General features: G+C 48.1%; 1 protein-coding gene across 1 annotated transcript in view; it reads left to right on the forward strand.

Moving 5' to 3' along the window:
* PTPN21 (protein tyrosine phosphatase non-receptor type 21) overlaps positions 1-19,963 on the forward strand; it is a gene marked incomplete at its 5' end in the record, with an annotated part of 71,124 nt that overhangs the window by 41,241 nt on the left and 9,920 nt on the right. Inside the window, 5 exons of the mRNA XM_080808131.1 lie at positions 567-654; positions 1,373-1,452; positions 10,358-10,418; positions 11,076-11,160; positions 15,117-16,525. Of these exons, the coding sequence (XP_080664257.1) occupies positions 567-654; positions 1,373-1,452; positions 10,358-10,418; positions 11,076-11,160; positions 15,117-16,525 (1,723 nt within the window). The remainder of the gene's footprint in view (positions 1-566; positions 655-1,372; positions 1,453-10,357; positions 10,419-11,075; positions 11,161-15,116; positions 16,526-19,963) is intronic.

Raw genomic sequence — 19,963 nt, forward strand, 5'->3', positions numbered from 1 at the left:
GGGTTCTTGGCATTTGAACTTACTCTTCACCCTCAAGCTTTTCAGAGCCCTGGTCCTCCACCTTTGTGCCTCACTTTTGCCTTGTATACCTGCAGAACTTAATGGTGTTTGCTTGCCTCTCTTCTCTCTCACTCACCCTCCAACTGTGTCCGTTTGAGGGAAGCCCTGTCCTGCGTCTCACTGATCTTAGTATCCTGGGGACCTAACACAGTTTCTGGCATTGCTAATAATGGGTGCCCTTGAAGATGTTTGTTGAATGAATGAAGAAGGCATTGACAACCAGCTAAGATAGGGATGTTTGATCCAACTAATCTGGTAAATGAGGATAAAGAGATCTTACATTTTTAAGTACTCTTTGCCTTTACTTAGTCTACGTGTATTTACTTTTTGCAACTAGCTATTGTCACTTCAGTAAGAAGATGCATGTTAGCTGATGAAAACAACTGTTTTCTTTCTAAAATCATGAACAAATGTTAGCTTGACAACCTCAAGCTCGAGAAGGAAAATCATATATTCTATCTTCCGGATAGAACTCACGTTGCTGTTTTCAATTTGTTGTTCTTTAGGTGGCATGATATTGCTAACATGTCCCACAATAAGTCCTTCTTTGCATTAGAGCTGGCCAATAAAGAGGAGACCATCCAGTTTCAAACTGTGAGTAAACATTAGGAATCTATGTGGAATGTTTTTCCTAAAAGTTAACAAGTTAGCATTTCTGTGTGTGTGTTGGGGGAGGGAGGTGACATTAAAATTGTAATACATAATACTTACATAAAATGTAAAATTTTATAGCATTTTGCTTAATAGCCCTTGGAAAAAGTAGTTGCTTAGTAAATACTGTTGAATGAATGAGTCCTTGGATAAATACTATCTGGTATGATGATTTTTAAATTAAACCTAAGGGACTAAATAGGAGAGAAAGTAAGCACTAATACCTTAATTTCCATTGCTAAGCGAAGGGCTCTGTAGAAATACTATTTCACAGTTACTCAGTTTTGCTCTCTTGACAAAGGCAGTATTAAGTCACTGACTCAAATATCTTGTTTCAAATTGTCTTTGCCTATCTTTGTCAAAATAAAAGTCGATTATTTTCATAATTTTAAAATTTCAACGTTACTTTGAAACAGTTCCATGGAAGAGTCAAACCTCAGAAGGGTGTTCTTTGTTTTTGTTTTTGTTTTCGGTCTTCTTAATTTAAATTCCAAGTATGGCATTCGTATGACAGATGCAGCATTGGAAAATGAAAGAATCACAGTGTGTTAAAAGTGACTTTGATATACTATATCCCGCAATTATGTCTTGTCCTCAGACAAACTCTGCATCGAGTCTTAAATGTGTTCTCGTTTACTTTGTGCAATATTTCCTTTGCTAGGAAGACATGGAAACCGCCAAGTACGTGTGGAGACTCTGTGTTGCACGACACAAATTCTACAGACTGAATCAGTGCAGCCTGTGAGTAGAGTCTGTTCGTGGAAATGGTAGGAAATAAGGAGGTTAGGCATTTTTATCTGGAGTTTATGGTATCCTCTCGAAAAGCAAATTTTGTGGAAAAGAACAGTTTTATGACATTACTAACACAAACTCTGCTTTTTCCTGTTAAAATAGCTCTCAAAAACATTTTCATTTTACCTTCAGAATACCTTCTAGTAACAATAGATACATGCCTCTAAGATCTTCACCTGTTTACTGACATCACTAATCCTTGAAAGTTAAAAAGAGAATGTTCTTTTTTTTAATCGGCATTTTGAGTAATTAGAGATTATTCAGCTTGTCAAGCTGTTTGAGAAATTTATACCTTTTCTTCCTAATGTACATTGTTCTTGGTCCCCATGGGTTTTCCCCTTTGTGCTAATCATTCCCATCAGCATATAGTCATGCTGTACTAAGTTGCCCATTAAAAACACTGTCCTTCATTCCACGTGCCTTCGAGCCACAACTGCATAGCTCTGCTCTCCTGTAGGGCACACCTCTGCATAGGGGTCATTCACATATGCTTACTTTCTCTCCTTCCTCCCACCTTGCTTCCCCTAGCTGCCACACACTGACACTGCTTGTCACAGTGACAGTGGCCTTCATCCTGTGGTCCTTTCAGCACTTAACCCCTGGCCACCCCTTCCTTCCTGCACCCTGCTTCTCGTTGGCCGCCAGGACCCCACCTCTCTTGCTTTTCCTCTTTCTAGGCTGTTTCTTCTCAGCTTTGCTGGTTTAATCCTCTTCCACACCCTCCTTGTTCCCATTGTATCAGGCTTACAAACAGTGAATCTGGTTTTATTTCTAGCTCAGTCTTCTCCCTGAGCACAGCTGACTGCCTGTTGACCTCTCCACTTGGGGACCTAAGAGGCATCTCAGACCTGATAATGTCTAAACCCCCCTCTTCCTCTTCCTGGCCCCAAATCTGCTTCTTCCCTACTCTTTCCCATTCCATAAATGGCAGCACTCCATATTCACTCCATTAAGTAGGTCCCAAACCTACTTAATTCCATCGTGACTCCTGTTTCTTTCATCCCACATCCAGTTCATCAGCAAACTCTGCCTTCGAAATGTATCTGAAGTCTGACCACTTTTGCCACCTCCTCTGCTAACAACATGGTGCCAAGCCGCCAGTGTTTCTCCTCTGTAGGATTGCTGCGCCTGCCCTGCCTACACCTTGTTTCCAGATGTCAGCTAAACCGGTTTTAATTGAATATGGGTCAGATCTCTCGCCCTTAAAACCCTACATTGGCATTTCGTCATGCTTAAAAGTACAAGACCATCCGAGATCTGGTCCTTGCCTGGTTCCCACCTTGTTTCCTTTATACCCTCCTCCTGCTCACCCTCAGGCACATTAGGATCCTTTCCGGTCTGTGAACATGTTTTGCCCTCAGGGACACTGTGCTTGCCCCTTCCTCAGCCTGAAATGGTCTTCCTTCCCATGCCTCATTCTCCCACTGAGGCTGCAGGAGTCATCGTGTGATCAGAGGGAGCCTGGCTGCCCCAGGTACTCCCTCCCTGCCCGCTGCCTGTCTCTGTCCCTCCCCTTGTCCTGATTTATTCTTCCTAGTACTTGTATATTTGCTTGCTTACTTGTTTATTGCCTGGATCTCTCCTCAGTATGTAAGCCCCACAGCAATTTGGGGGCAGGCACTCTGGTTAAGCCCTGTGTTCCTGGTGCGGAGCAAGGGGCTGGCCCGCAGTAGGCCTTGGTGAATTTGTTGAAGAAATGCATGTTAAGAGATCTGATTGGGGATGTCCGTGGTGCTGGAGGAGCCCTTAGAAGAAGGGTTCCTAACCCAGAACTGCCAAGCTAGGAAAGGCTTCCCAGTAGATGGAATCTACCCTGAGACGTGGAAGGTTTCACTCCATCCCCACAACCTTCCTTTAAGCTTCTCTCTCTCCCCTGGTGCATTGCGGCTGCCTCCCGTCTGGCTCCCCTACCCCATCTCCCCTGGCTCCAGCCAGTTTTCTGGATGGATGAGCAAAAGATGTAGCACTTCACTGAAGTTCTAGCTCAGAACCACATCTGAGCCCGTCCCCTTCCGCACCCTTCCTTAGCTGTGGTGTGAGGTGCAGGCCTTCTGTGATCCTCCCCTGGGCTCATCTGCCCATCTGACCCCTGGCCCTGGCCCCAGAGCCCACAGTCCTTACAACGCCGATGGCTCTTGCAGCCACAGGCTTTGGGGGGAATGCTGTCTCTCCCCTTCTCTGGCAGACTCTTTGTTGTTTGTCCTGATCAGTGCAAGTGCAGCCATCCTGGAGGCCACCAGCATTTAGTTTGCTTCATCCTTTGTCCTATTCTCAAAGTACTGGTTGTTTCCTACTATTTTCATAACAATGATTCTGATTCCCTGGATACTTTCTCTGGGCCAAGCATTATGCGGAGAGCTTTTATCTCCTTTCCTCTTTACAGTTGCCTGGTTTGTACAGTTACTACTGCCCTTTTGTAGACCAAGGTGTGGGGATGTAGAGGGGCCTGCAGTGTCATGGCCTGCTGTGCAGCCGGCGCTCCCCCCACCACATGGGGCTGTGGGCGTGGTGCATGCCTGCTGTCCTGTGTGGACCAGGCTTTTCTATCTCATCTGCCAACATCCCAGTGGCCACCAGGGCACCTGGCACCTAAGGCTTAGTGAGTGATGGAAGCCTGAGACAGTGCTGGGTGTCAGAGGGGAGGAGAGAGAGCCATTTGCTCCTTGTTGATTTCCTTTTACCACTGATTGTAAACTGAGGAAAAAAACATCTGAACAGGACATTTGTCCCTTCAGGCCAAGAAGGAAGAGTAAAGGCTATGGGAATGCTTTCTATTTTATAAGTACCGAAGGTGTGAAGAAACTTGGTTAAGAATAACCGTGCAAAGGGCAGGCCTATCTTTGGGACTCATGAAGGAAAAGAAATGATCAGGGATGACCCTATGGGAGAACAAGCCAACAGTCAGCCTCTAGGCCCCAGTCCTCCTTTTCCCTTTGAAAACTTCCTCCCTCAGCCGTGCTTTCCTCTGAGTCTGCTGCTGGTCTGCAGATGGGATTTGGGAAAGCACTACCCGACAGGGAGGAGGAGCCCTGCTTTCTTTGTGGGTATGGGAAGCCCTCTCTGAGGGCGGCTCCCTGCGCTCTCAGGTCTGAGTGCCTTTGTATGTGAACGCGCTTCCCCTGGGGGCCAGATTCCGTGGTGCTAGGAGTCCAGGCCAGTCACACTTGGGGCTCTCCTGAGCTGGCCTGGTTATCTGAGCACGTGTGACACTATTCTTAGGCAGAAGCAGTGTTCTGAGGCTCAGGCAGTCCATAGCACTCTGGAGGAGCACGGCCTTTCATAAGTGTGAGGGTCTTCGTAGTGTTGGACCCTTAGAACCTCAGTTACCTCTTCTGGAAAAGAATGGGGAATCAAAGCAATCATTTTGAATAGACCCAAAATACCATCTCTTGCCAGTAGGCATCCATATTGATTAGTGGTTAATGCCTTTTTTTTTTTTTTTTTTAAGATTTTATTTATTTGGGAGAGCTAGAGACAGCATAAGCAGGGGGAGAAGCAGAGGGAGAGAGAGAGGGATACGCAGACTCTCTGCTGAGCAGGGAGCCTGACAAGGGGCACGATCCTAGGATCTTGGGATCATGACCTGAGCCGAAGGCAGAGGCTTTAACCCAATGAGCCACCCAGGCACCCCAAGAAGGTACTTTAAATAACAGAATCATCTTATGTCACCCAAGCCTTAAAAATATGAGAAGAAAAATATTAATACTCCTTTAGAGTTGGCTTAGGAATCACAGGAGATAAGGTCAATCTGTTTGGTCAGATAACGTCTTCCAAACCTTAGAATTGGTCCTGCTGTAATCAGCTTCTCTAACTTATATGAGAAAAAGACTAGGAGAGAAAGAGAATCTTGCGGAGGAATGTACCCCCCCCAATCTGCAGAGCCATGTGATCAAGGTTTCAGGAGCCTTTATCTAGAGGAAAAGCTGAATTTCAGTCACTAGCAGGTGAGAGGGTTGGTGTGTGCCCACGTGTGTTCTGGAGGCTCTGACAGGAACACTGACTGGAGGAGGCCCTTCGTGGAGGGGGATGGGGCTGCCCCTTCTTGTAGGCCCACTGCAGTGTTTATAGAGACTGAAGGAGGGGGTGCCTGGATGGCTCAGTCGGTTGAGCGTCCGGCTCTTGATTTTGGCTCAGGTCATGATCTCAGAGTCCTGGGATGGAGCCCATCTTGGGGGTAGGGGTGGGGAGGCGTCCCTGCTCAGTGGCGAGTCTGCTTGTCTCCCTCTGCTCCTACCCCCCCACACTCTTTCGCTTGTACTGTCTCTCTAATAAATAAATAAATCTTTAAAAAGAAAATAAATGGATAGGAGAAGGCCTGGAAGGAGATAGAGTAGCCCCTATCCCATCAGAGAAGATCACTGAGACTAATGTTTTCTAGGTATTTCCACCATCCAACACATTTTTTGTTTATCAGAATCTCTTCACTAGCTATAAATCTATGAGAAAAGAAGCTCACGAAACAAAGTTGAAACAACTCTTAGAAATAGCTTCACTGTAGGGGCGCATGGGTGGCTCAGTGGGTTAAGCCTCTGCCTTTGGCTTAGGTCATGATCTCAGGGTCCTGGGATTGAGCCCCACATCAGGCTCTCTGCTCAGTGGGGAGCCTGTTTCCCCCTCCCCCTCTGCCTGCCTCTCTGCCTGCCTCTCTGCCTACTTGTGATCTCTCTCTCTGTCAAATAAATAAAATCTTAAAAAAAAAAGAAAGAAAAAGAAATAGCTTCACTGTAAATGCTCAGTAATTAGCATCCGCTTCAGTAGTCACTCACTGTATCACTTGTTTGCTCAACAGGCATTTGAGGCCTTCCTTGTGTGCCGGGCACCAGTGACAGCATTATATCCTTTTTTTTTTTCCTTCAAGATTTTATTTATTTATTTGACAGACAGAGATCACAAGTAGGCAGAGGGGGGTCAGACAAATAACAGGCTGTTGGGAGCCTGTGCTCGGTTGATCTGACAGACAGGCCTGGTTCAAGTGCTCTTTCCAGCACTCCCTGGTCACGTGACCAAGAGTTGTTTCCTTAGCCTAAGTATTGGTTTCCTCATCTGGAAAACCAGGATAGTAACTGGCATCCCTTCTGGTGTATTCAGATTCTGTGAGATAATCATGTTCCGTCCTTAGCCCTGTTTCAGTAGAAGTCATACTTACTCTGCTGGGGCTAGCCGCCTTTAGCCCTTGTCTTCTCCAGGGCACACATTCCAGCGATCTTGTGCCTAGGAGTTCTTCAGCTGTCTCATTTTTAGCAGCACCCGTCAACACAGTAACTGCCCAGAAAGTCTGGAAAACACCCACCACCGGTTGGACCGTGTGGTCTTAGAGTCTTAGATTAGAAGAGCTGGTCTCCCCCTAAGCTGCAGTTACAAGAACAGCGGCAGGAAGAAGGAGGAGGTGGGTATTAGAACCGATGGCGAGGCTGCTGAGCCGAGCAGTCTGGCAGGAGAAAAAGGTGTTTGTTTGTTTGTGTTTAGTAAGACGTGGCCTCTGCCGTGGACAGTGTCGCCCCTGCACTTCCGGCTCGGGCGCCAAAATAGATGCCACGTGTGGGAGTTACTGCCTTTGCTTCCAAGCTCTGCATCTTTGCATTCTGTGCTCAACACATTTAAGTTTTATTTTTGCCCCAGGCTGGGCAGGTCCGGACATGTTGTTGGAGTATTATTCTGTTGACAGCCCTTCCTTCTCATTTCTGAATTTTGAATGTATGGTACTTTTTTATTTTTAGAGAGAGAGCATGTGTGAGCAGGAGGTGGGGAGGCTCAGAGGGGGGAAGGAGGGAGAGACTCTTAAGCAGGCTCTCTGCCCAGCGTGGAGCCCGACGCGGGGCTCGATCTCACGACGCTGAGCTCATGACCTGAGCTGAAATCAAGAGTTGGCCGCCCAACTGACTGAGCCACCCAGGCACAGGTTGAGTTTATAGTAATTTAAAAGTTCAGTCCGTTTGGACTAAATATAAATTTCAAAGGACCCAGTTTTGCCTAAACCTAGCCCTGACCATGGAGAATAAGCAGCAGCAAAGGAAACCTCAAGGCTACAAGATGATGCCTTCAGATTCTGGGCACTGATTTTAAGGACTATTTTTAACATACAGTTAAGGAGCAGTTAACAAAACAAAACGCAGTGCCTGGGTGCACCGTCCCACCTCCCACCACTAAGGAGGCCTCAGTTAGGACCCACAGAGGTTTACCAATGGATACAGGTATTTTTGCAGCCTAATAGAATTAACATCCATTTTGTTATTATTGAGTGACATAAATTCTGGCAGATGGAATGTTCTTTAGCAACAACCTCAACACATTATGATGATGATGAAAGGAAATTATTACAAAAAGCATTGAATTAGAAAAGGTCACCTAGTAAAACAAATTGTAGTCAGCTGGTGTTAAGTTCCTGATAAGCACTCAGGTTTTTTTTTTTTTTTCCTTTGTAATTTCTATTATTGTAATTATTATTATCTTCTATTACTGAAGATATATCTTCAGCCTATGATATATAATAGAAGTATTCACTTATATTTTCTGTAAGTTCACTTATGACTTCATATTTAAATTTTTAATTTTTAAATCCATCTGCTGTGTGCTTTCTTATGTGGCATTATATGAGACTTGAACTTCTTATAGATGGTCCATTGTACCAATAACCTGTCTTCTCTCTGCTGAGCTGGAAGATCACCTTTATCACGTAATCAGTTTTTATTTTGGGGTAGACCATTTTTCAGATGGCTCTTATGTTCCCTTATTCTAACACCTTGTTACTGAGTCAGTACCAACCGAGTAGTATTTTGTGATCATTTTTATTTTTTAAAGATTTTATTTATTTATTTGACAGCGATCACAAGTAGGCAGAGAGGCAGGCAGAGAGAGAGGAAGGGAAGCAAGCACCCAGCTGAGCAGAGAGCCGGATGAGGGCCTCGATCCCAGGACCCCAGGATCATGACCTAAGCCGAAGGCAGAGGCTTTAACCCACTTAGCCACCCAGGTGCCCATGGTGATCATTTTTAATCAGAGATGATAAGCATTAGTTTTATTTTATCTTAAGTCTTATCAAAATAAGCTAATTTTCAGGTTTTGAATATAAGGTACTAGTGGGGGACACCTGGGTGGCTCATTCAGTTAAGCGTCTACCTTCAGCTCAGGTCATGATCCCAGGGTGCTGGGATCAAGCGCCACATTGGCTTCCTGCTCAGCAGGAAGCCTGCTTCTCCCTCTGCTCACCCCCTGCCCCACTGGCTTGTGTTCCCTCTCTCTCTGACAAATAAATAAAATCTTTAAAAAAAAAATAATAAGGTACTAGTGGTTAGAATGCTAAGAATCATGTTAATTTAGGAGGTGTGAGGCTTGATATTATAGTGCATTTGCTGATTAAACAGGTTGAGTGTTCACTTTGTGAGTATGGGTTTTTTAGTAATCAGTCCTTAGAAGACTATAACCAAAAGTCACCAAAAAAAAAAGCACTTGGGGAAAATACAAAGTTATCAACAGACCCAAGAATCCTATGTGTTTAAGTTCCTAGATTTTATATGCAATAAACTGCACACAAGAACAACAAAATCCTGTCTGTTTAAAAATGGTTAAAATAGGGGCACCTGGGTGGCTCAGTGGGTTAAAGCCTCTGCCTTTGGCTCAGGTAATGATCCCAGGGTCATCTGCTCAGCGGGGAACCTGCTTCCCCCTCTCTCTCTCTGCCTGCCTCTCTGCCTGCTTGTGATCTCTGTCTGTCAAATAAATAAATAAAATTTAAAAATGGTTAAAATTACACATGAGCTATTTGTCTCTTGTTCCTTTTTGATGTAATTATTTATTCAAAGATGAAACTTGATGGGAGTCGTTTAAAATCTCAAATTATCTGATAAATATCAGTCCACAGTTCTCAATAGTCTCCTTGCTTTCTTTGTTGTTGTTGTTTATTGTTGTTACTGTTGTTTTTTAAGTCAGCTCCATGGGAAGCATGGAGCCCAGGGCAGGACCTGAACTCATGACCAACTGAGCCACCCACACGCCCCTCATTGCTTTCTAAAAAATACATTTAAAACCAATCAGAGAGAAGTTTCTTGTAAAGAAAAGTAAGTAGGTTTACCACTGGCCCACCGAACCGAATCTACTTTTTTGCTTTCTCTAATTTAGTTCCTTATAGGAAATCTAGTTTCTTAAGTTACCAAAGTTATAAATTTATTTTTTTTTTAAGATTTTATTTACTTATTTGACAGAGAGAGAGAGAGAGAGATCACAAGTAGGCAGAGCGGCAGGTGGGGGGGCGGGGAAGCAGGCTCCCCACTGAGCAGAGAGCCTGTTACAGGGCTCTATCCCAGGACCTTGAGATCATAACCTGAGCCATCCAGGTGCCCCTATAAATTTATTTCTTGATTATGTTTGTAGTGTGTAGTTATGAGGATTTTAACTAAAGGCATTTCACATTGCTTCAGGCTTCTGGCAGTGGATGGTCACCCCTCAGGACTGTTAATGGAGGTGGTCAGTGCTGACCCAAGCCCCCAGGAGAGACGCATTTGCAGAGTCTTGCTTCCCTGGGATGTTTGCCCCTTTTCCTCTCTGCATATGCTCATTCCGAGGTTTTACCTGAATAGACCAGGAAAAGATAGACCTGCCCATCCTCTGCTCATCCAGGCAGAGGTTGCTGCGTGAGGAGGCTCAAACCCTGGAGTGTGGGCGGAGGGGGTCTGGGCAGCCACTGAGAGTGGAGGCCCCAAGTGAGGACAGAGTCTCCTTTTCTCTAATTCATGACTGGATTAGTTTGTCTTCTTCTTGGTTTAGCAGATTTATTATTTTACCTTCTTATTAATTTATTTTGGCAGAATTAGGAAAACTACATGTATGTACGTCTCAATGACATGTCTTATTTTTATAGGCAAACTCAGACTGTCACAGTGAACCCAATTAGGAGGAGGTCGTCTTCAAGGGTGTCCCTGGTAAGAAAGAAGGAAAAATGTAATTGCTTTTTTTCTTTTAGTGTTATCTTCCTTAATAAAAGATGCTTTTGATAGTACTAATTTTTAGTTTGGACCACAAAAGCGTGCTGGTATTTGATTGTTTTTAACCAAAGAAATGGTTAGAAATTAACCAATTTTCTATAGGCTGACCCTAATATTTATGTAATAATTTATTTTATTGTGCATATTTAAATATTAGGTCCAACCTAATGCTTAAATTTTTTGACTATTAGTGAAGAGCAATCAGAAGTTAGTAGATATTTAAAATGCTAGCTAATTTTGCCTGGTAAAATTAAATACACGACATGAAAGCTTTTTATATTCACATGTTTACATAAGAATTCAGGATACTTTGTCTATTCCTTCTCGCTCTTAACTTTTTGGATACAGCTTGTTTTCTTGTGATCTCTGATGTCTGATACCATTGCATAGGCCTTGGCATTGTCATTCTGGGAGACACTGAAAGTGACAGATATGGTAAGAGCTGTAGGGTCTTCATGTTTATTTTCAATATAATGTATTTAACTTCCCTAGGAGTTTTTTAGTGGACAGAAAGAAACCAGCAGAGACTTACTTTACATATATTACATAGGCAGCAATGTGTTTTAACCCTGTTTCCAACTTTCCATTCCTTAGCCTAAGCCCCAGCCCTATGTGATGCCTCCCCCACCCCAGCTGCATTATAATGGACATTATACAGAACCATACACTTCCTCCCAAGGTAAAGTACACTATTTCTGAAATGCCGTACAAAATTATTACAATTTGAATAAACCTATGAAGACTAGGAGATCTTGGAGCCAGGATAGTTTTTGGCTGATTACAACCAAATCGTTTTCATGATTATAGCCATCCTGGATTCATAGAAGCAGCAGCCATTAGATTCCATTCCTCGAAAATGTGTAGCAATATTCAGTATCAATTCTGATGCTCAGATGATCCCAAGTTTGGCCCTCCTTTTCAGCCAACTCCTTTGTCCTGCTGACACTCCCCATTAGCCTTTAAGTGTTTCCTTGCTTTCCAGTGCAAGATATCCCAGGCTCGTTTTGGTTTTTTTCCTGCTCGAGAACTTCCCATTGTAAGGGTTTAAACATTTCATTTTTATTTATTTTTATTTTTCGCTCGGTTAGTGTAGGGAGCTGTATTTAAGACCATGCCTCCCCAGCTGAACCCCAAGCATTCGTTCCACAAACATTTACTCTCTCCTCTGTGGGCGAATCCTTGCTGCAGAGGCCAAGGAGATTTAATGTCGAGGAGTAGTTGCACATCTTAAGAAGCTTAGCACCTAATAGGTGGGGGATAAGACTAGCACACAAATAACTTAAACACAAACAGAACATGATTGTTTTGAGGAGAGAGAGCCAGCAGTTACGTGACAAAAGACCCTCATCCTGTTGAGAAGGGCTTTCTAGAAAGATGGCAGCTAGAGAGAGGGAGGCGGGCAGTTGATGGGGATTGCTGCCCCTGGTTTTGGGGGACAGTGAACTCCATGGCACAGACTGAGGAAGGGGCATTGGGGAGGGGTGTGGTATGGTTGGACTTCACGTAAGGAACTGGGAGAAGCCATGTGTGAAGGACCAGAGGTGGTTTGTGACGTCGTGCGCTGGGCCTTCCGTGCACAGACGAGAATTTCCGTGCAATGGGGTCGACAGGTGGGCCATAGGGGAGCCGTGCTTCAGGGTGTGGATCCCCTGAGGGTGCACCGCAGGGTGGGGGTGTTTTCTCCCTTCCTCACTGCAGGCTCCCTGTGCCCCGCGCTTGCGTGCTTCTGCACCCCCAGCCCCACGCACCGCTGGGTAAAGGCTCTTCTCTCTGCGGTGTTAGTCTGCACGTATCCGAAGACTTTCTCGTCTCTCTTCCAGCTATGGCCTGCGTTCATTTTCCCTTCCCTTTTCCAGCTGCTGTTTCTGCAAGTAGTGCCTGTGTGGGCGGTCACCCGCTTACTCCTTCCAACTGTGCTTTGCTGCCCCAGCTGCCCTCTCAATCCCTGGCGCCCCCCACATCCTCCTCACTCTCGAAAAATCTCTTGTCAGCGCACTGGTTCTCTCTCCTCCCCCTGTGCTGTCAGTGGTGCTCCCTGTCTGGGGAAGCCTGCCTGGTGGCCTTCTTCCCTCCCTTCGCAGGCTCCCACAGCTGTCCCGTCCACATTTCGGGTTTCGGCAAGGGTGGCTGTCACATCTGTGTTTCCATCTGTTGTCACTCCTGGGCTGCAGCCTCCCATCTCCATCTGTCCCACAGGTGACAGGTTAGGGAGCCACTGCACCGAAAGCCCTCGGCGGGGGACCTGGCTTCTGGTGTTAGCTATTAGAGCTTGCTGAAAATGAAAATGTTACATTTGCGCTCACGCTGTGCTCCACAAGCCCGTCCCTTTCCCCTTCGTCCTTATTTCATCTTTGCGGTGACGTCACTCTCCTGGTTACTTGGATTCCAAAGTGCATGCAATTTTGCTTTTCTTTTCTTTTTCCCCCCTCAGCATGCAGTCTGTCACACGTGCTCTTGCCTTTAACTCCATATAATACGCCTTCCATCTGTCCCGCTGCTCCTGGTTCAGTCCAGCCTTACCGACTAGCGGTGGCTCCACACGAGAGCACGTCTTGCACCCCTGCTCTCCCCCGTTCACCTGATACGTGGGTGCCAGGCTCTTCTCATCTCTCCGACCATTCCCTTGCCTGGTGTTGCACACTCTCCACAGTGCTTCCCGACGCTCCTCTTCCAGTCTTACTTCCCACTGCTCTCTTACCCATCTCTCGCTCCCCGACACTCCAGCCAAACCGAGGAAGCCCTCCAGAAGTCCCTCCAGAAGCATCTTCTGTCCTGGCCAGTGCTGCCCTGTCACCCAGAATGCCCTTAGTCCTTATAGATGCCACAGCGCACTCCTGCCCACATGCTTCCGTCCCAACCGGGTGGGCTGGATTGGGCTGTGGGAACGCTCAGCAGCTCACGCAGCAAAAGTGACTTCTGCTCAGGTTCCCTTGCCACCCTGGACCGGCAGGAGAGCTCTGCTCCACGTCTGCCTGCCTTGGGCGTTTTGGCTAGAGGAGCCTCCTCCATCTGGAATGTTGGTCATGGTGGGGGTGGGGAGGGAGCATGGAAACTGGCTCTCAACCCTCTGCTGTCTTTCCCTTGACCACTGCTAGTCAGTGACTATGCCTGACTGACACCCAGGGGTGAAGATGGGTAATCCTGTGCACACTGGCTGCTGCCGGACGCTGGACACGCCCTCCCCACCCACACAGACTACCCGAATGCTGTGTCCTCCTTGGGGTTGTTCTTGACCCCATCAACCCAGCCCAAGCTGGAAATAATTCTTCCCTCCTCCCATGTGGGCCCCTGTCACACTTAATCTCATAGTGTAACTTGTCCTTGAACTGTGGTGGTGGTATACATCTCTCCCCTTTACTCACCTGGATTCCAGTCATCTTTTCCTCCCATCAGCATAGTCTTTCACACACATGGGCTCACAAAGGGATGGTTTGCTGGGTGTAGGGAGGAGCCCAGGAGGGGTGGGTACTATGCCTGTGCCAATAGGCTGGGGTCAGGACCTGAGCTGTGGTGGCAGTGAGAAAGGGGGACTCCAGGGACTCGGAGGTAGCCGAGCCTTCCAGGTGTGGGAGCAGTACCAGGACCGGGAAGCTTCGGGGTCTGCAGGAACAATGCAGTGATGGACTGAGCACCGTTTCTTACCGGCTTGCGTGCCACCTGCATAACATCCACATGCTCAACAATGATATAGTTGCTTTGATCATCACTAGTCACGTAAACCATTACACAGCTCTTGAGTCCCAGAAAGAATACTTTTGAAAGGCAACTGTTCTCTGAAGGACCTGACTGCTGCTCTTTGAAGTGTCAGGAATCACCCTCAGTAGTGATGGTGTTTCCGGTGAACTACAGATCGGACAGAAGAAATGTGCCTCCTTCCAGCCCCACCAGGCACACAGGCAGCCACTGTAGATTAGACGGTGCTTCCGATTCTGCTGCTTGGGGATCCCCATCCCACTGGAGTGTGGGGGCCAGAGTGGAGGGGGGCAGGTGTGAATGGCTTCTGGCCTCGGTGAGGTTTACAGCAACTGATGATATTGTTGGGCCTGGAGAAGTAGAGCCTGTGGAGCTGTTGTTTTTGTCTTCACTCTAGAAGAACCCATACGGAAAACCCAGAATCCTACTTAAGGAGGTTTTTTGCAGGTGGTTGGTGCTTGAACTAATTCAGCATCAGTGAGTCCCACATCCGTACCAGGGGAGAGAGCAGTTCGTGGTCCAATGCCTTGAACAGTATCTCTGCCTCCAGCCACCCAGAGTTCCAGAAAGTGTTTCAGTTCTACCAAAACACATGTTTTTGATTTTCAAAAAAAGACAATATTTTATAATAATCTGTACTCTTAATATTGGATTTTGATTTGGTTAATCTTTATTGGGGGCCAAATCCTGAATACCAGCCTTAGGGTAGGCAAGCCATCACTATTCTATAGATGCGGATGCCAGAACTCTGGGAAATGATATGCCCAGTCATTCAGGGAGTCTGGATAAGGCCAGGTTATTTCTGCATGGATTTTTGTAAGCTACACTGAAAGTGTGATCAACGTTCAGGGCCTGTCTCAGTATTTGCCTAGAGTCATTGGTGCAATTTATACATCTTAAAATCTCATTTTAAAGTACATTTTAAATGTGTGTGATTCCCAGATAACCTCTTTGCCACCAGTCAGAATGGATACTATTGTCACTCTCTGACAAGTCTGGATCGAGCCCAGATTGACCTCAACGGTCGGATCCGAAACGGCAGTGTATACAGTGCGCACAGCACTAACTCCCTGAACAACGCGCAGCCCTACCTGCAGCCCTCCCCCATGTCCTCTAACCCGAGCATCACGGGCAGTGACGTCATGAGACCCGACTACGTGCCGTCACACCGGCACAGCGCCCTGATCCCCCCGTCCTACCGCCCGACCCCAGATTACGAGACGGTGATGAAGCAGCTCAATAGAGGAATGGTGCACGCCGAGAGACAGAGCCACTCGCTGCGAAACCTCAACATCGGCAGCTCGTATGCCTACAGCAGGCCCGACGCGCTGGTCTACAGCCAGCCGGAGATTCGGGAGCACGCCCACTTCGCCTCCCCGCAGTCGGCCCACTACCCGTTCAGCCTGAACTACAGCTTCCACAGCCCGTCTCCATACCCGCACCCCGCCGAGCGGCGGCCCGTGGTGGGTGCAGTCAGTGTGCCCGAGCTGACCAACGTGCAGCTGCAGGCGCAGGACTACCCGGCCCCTAACATCATGCGGACGCAGGTGTATCGCCCACCCCCGCCCTACCCGCCCCCGCGGCCTGCCAACAGCACCCCAGACCTGTCCCGCCACCTGTATATCAGCAGCAGCAACCCGGACCTCATCACCCGGCGCGTGCACCACTCGGTGCAGACGTTCCAGGAGGCCAGTCTGCCGGTGGCGCACTCCCTGCAGGAGGTCAGCGAGCCGCTCACGGCCGCCCGGCGCGCGCACCTGCACAAGAGGAACAGCATCGAGGTGGCGGGGTTGGCGCACAGCCTCGAGGGCCTGCGGCTCAAGGAGCGCACCCTGTCCGCGTCCGCCGCGGACCCGCCGCCCAGGCCCGTCTCGGCAGGCTCCCAGCACGGCTGCTGCCCCGACAGGGCCGAGCGGCGCCCGGCGGACGAGCGGGGAGGCCTGGGCTACGGCCACAAGAAGTCTCTCTCCGACGCCACCATGCTGATCCACAGCAGTGAGGACGAGGAGGACCTGGACGAGGAGATGGCCTCGCTGGCGGTGCCCTTTCCCCAGGCCCGCGCGCCCCGGGGCCACCACTCCCCGGAACCCCCGCCGGGCCCCTCCCGCGGCCCCTGCGCCTCCACCCCCACCGCGCCGGGCCCGGGCCCCCTGCATGGCCGCGAGCCTGCACCCCCACTCGGGGAGGCCCTCCGGCCCCGCAGAGAGGGGGTGCTCACGCCCTCCATGTCCGAGTCCGACCTCACCACGTCGGGGCGCTACCGAGCCAGGAGGGACTCCCTGAAGCAGCGGCCGGTGTCCGACCTCCTCTCGGGGAAGAAGAACGTCGTGGAAGGCCTTCCGCCGCTAGGGGTAAGCAGTGCGCCGCTGTGCGCGATCGGGCCGCGCGGCCCTCCCAGCGTCTCCGCTCTGACTGTTGTTTCTTCCAGCTCTTTTCATCCCCCCCATTCTCTCTGTCGTATTTGGAACACTTGGATTATCTATGGAAATAAGGGGGATCGATTAGCATTGTAGCGGGTTTGCTGGAGATAATGGATTAGAGGAAGGGAGGAGGTGGACTCGGGAAGGCCCCGGGGGATGGAGTGGAAGGAAGGAAGGAAGGAGAGGTTTAGCAAGCAGCGTTAAGGAAAAGGAAGTTGAGGTTTGGCGGGTTTGAGGTGGGTTGCTTTGTTAGCCCCGGGTTAGAAACGCGGTGTGGTGATGCGCGGTGTGGTGATGCCCGGTGCGGGCGTTGTCCCGTTTGCCGCGTGGTGTCAGAGTGAAGCCTCTCCCGAGGGAGGTGTTGCTGATGTCCGAGTGTGTGGCTCCAGCTCCAGTTGCCGGCCATGATCTCTGAGGGCCGCAGGGCGATTCTGGAGTTGGGAAGGTGGCACTTTGTCAGGACAAAACATTCCAGAGCTCCGGGTCTCTTTAAAAGAAAGATTAAGTGAACTGAGAGCCCAAAGCCCAGAGTTCCTTGTAGAAAATGCAACTCTTTGATACTCGTTATAATAAATAACCATGAGTTGCCCTTTTATTTATTTGAAGCAGAATATAAAAGAACATAATATCATCTCTAGCAGCCATTCCTCGAGGATTTATGGAGTTCGGAGGTGTATCCAGCATACAACAGGCCTATTGTTCCTTCAGAAGAGAAAGCAGACTCTGAGACGTTAAGTAACTTTTCCAAGGTCACACAGCTAGTGGGTGACTGAACTGGGATTTTAAACCCATGTTTATCCCTGCAAACTACTGTCTGATCTTCTACACTGTATTGCATTGAGGTATTTTGTATATATTATTTTATTAAGTAGTTATTGCTTATCTAGCTGTTTTCTGTCTTTCCACTGAGACTTTTAAAGTCCCCAAGCACTGGCCACGCGTTTGTGCCTTTACCATTTCTGTGTGGCCACTCTGTCCTCTTGCGGCATTGCTCGGGTTTCTAGCTCCTTCTTTGCCCAAGTCTCCATGCCTGGAGCCCTGCCCTCTGATTGAGCTAAAGTGATTAATCAGTCTCTGCATTCTGTCTCTAACTCCCAATGCCCTAGGAGCTAGGACTCCTCATCTCTAATAGTCTGCACACTCAGACTTGAGGACCCATCACAACTATAGTATTATCTTCATGAACAGGAATAAAATTCATGCAGTTTTACAGTGTGTATGAAATTGATTAGTAGATGTAGACTGAAACCACTTACAATAGTGCTGTCGATTTAAGTGTGTTTGCTTTTAGTGAATCTGGGGTTTGCATTTTAAGCTTAATTTTTCTTGGGCTTACATTCTGACCTACCTGAACAGTAAAGACCAGTGTCTCAGGTCCTCTGGAGTAGAAGGTGTGGACTCATGATCAATGATTCAGGGTGGAAACGGGGTACGGATGTGGCTCTGAAAGGTAATTCTATCTGAGTCCCTGTCCAGGTGGTCCTTTTCATAGTTAATACTCTTTTCCTAATTACATCAAGAACTGTCCATCTTTTTTGATTTTTTGTTTTTGGGAGAGAGCATGCGGGGGGAGGGTCAGAGGGAGAGGGAGAGACATAATCTTAAGCAGGCTCCATGCGCTACGCACGGAGCCTGATGTGGGGCTCCACCTCCCCACCTTGAGATCATGACCTGAGCTGAAATCAAGAGTCAGATGCTTAACTGACTGAGCCACCCAAGTGCCCCAAAACTATCCACCATTTTTATGTGTGACCCGAGTCTTCCCCAAATGATACTTGTTTTTTGTATAGTCCACTATTTAAGCGTCTTGTCCCTGTACCTTTTGAATGGGATATAGCAACATCCCCTAAATCTGAGGCTTTTGATGAGTTTGGTTCTCTAAAAATACAAGTTTTCTCCCTCGCTGACTTTGAAAACCCACAGTATTAGTACAGTTTTGCTCCCCTTCTTTGGCATAATGGATTCTCCTTGCTTGAAGAGGAGCTGTGGCTTTGGGGAAAGGTCTAGGACCTAAGAGTGGAAGAACCTGGGTCTCAGGCTAGACCCTCCGGTGGGCTGGACCTGGCAGCACCAGAACCTCATCTCCGTCTGTGGCATAGGGACAGTCTCCCCTGCTCTTCCTGCTGTGGGAAGTCCCCCAGAAGGGTAGGCATGAAAAATGCTTTGTAAATTCTATGATGGGGCATAGCTGACTTTAAGGAAAGGTTTTTATTGTTTTGACCCCAATTACCATTTATAACAAGGCAGCTTTGTGACCTTGGGCAAGCTGTCCCATCTCTCTGACTCTGCTTTCTCTTCTGTAAGGGAAGTTGACCCCAGAGAGTTGTTGCAGGATAAATGAGGTCCTGGCACATGGAAAATGCTCAGGCGAAGTTATCTTATTACCCTGAGGTTGCATCATCCTGGCTGCCCGAGAACGGAAGAGCTCAACCCCCTGCTAAGCCCCTGGGTCTCCTCATAGTAACATGGGGTTGCCGTGACCTTCAGTGTCACCACTGACACCGAGTTTACATACTAACATGAATTAAGGCTATGGGAGTTTAGTATTAAAAACTAAATTGCAGACAAGCAGAAACATTTTCGAGTTCTCCACCCTTCTCCACCTCCAGGAACTTGATTGCTATCTGAAAACCAGTGGGCTGAGGTATAGATTTCCCGCCTATGCAAGCTTGAGTGCCGGCTGGGGGTTCTCACAGAAATCACTGTGGGGCGGTGCCCCGAAGGAGGTCCTGGTTTTGATAATATGTGTCTTTCTTCACATCCTGGCTTTAACCCGGACCTTCCAGCCAATCAGTTCCATGGGGCATGTGGGGCGGCGGCCTCCTGACCTCATTCTCAGGCAGAGGAGAGCTGGAGCCACCCTGTCCTGGTGGGCCAGGGCTGGCTTGAGTTTTCAGGAGTCTTGTGAGCCCCTTGATGTCACATTGGCAGCTTGAAATTGGCCGTGGTGGGAGTATTTGCACCATGGCAACTGGACAACTTTGCCTGGCAGACTCCCACCACCCGCCCCTGACCCTCCCCCGCTCCGCCCTGCCCCAGCCACTTGTTAAACAGCAGCAAACCGGGGTTTTCTGCACAAGTAAGAATCATGAATGACATTGTAGCCTAGGCAGCAACCTTTCAGCCTCTCCCTCCCAGGCAGGTAGGGCTGGAGTAAAGCTGATTTCATTTGGGAGACGGAACTGAGAAAACCATTGCTGTCAAACAAGGGGGCTGCTGTCGTAGTGATTAAAGCTTCCAAGGAGGTGTAGAATGTCCGAGGAGACTTCGCCACCTTGGGCTTGTCTGCCGTAGAGAGGAAGATCATTACTTCAATAGTCATGTTAGGAGACTGTCCTGTATTGTCTTCCTGGTGTCACTTTGGAGATA

This window comes from Martes martes (genome assembly GCF_963455335.1).
Source record: "Martes martes genome assembly, chromosome: 7".
NCBI lineage: Eukaryota > Metazoa > Chordata > Mammalia > Carnivora > Mustelidae > Martes > Martes martes.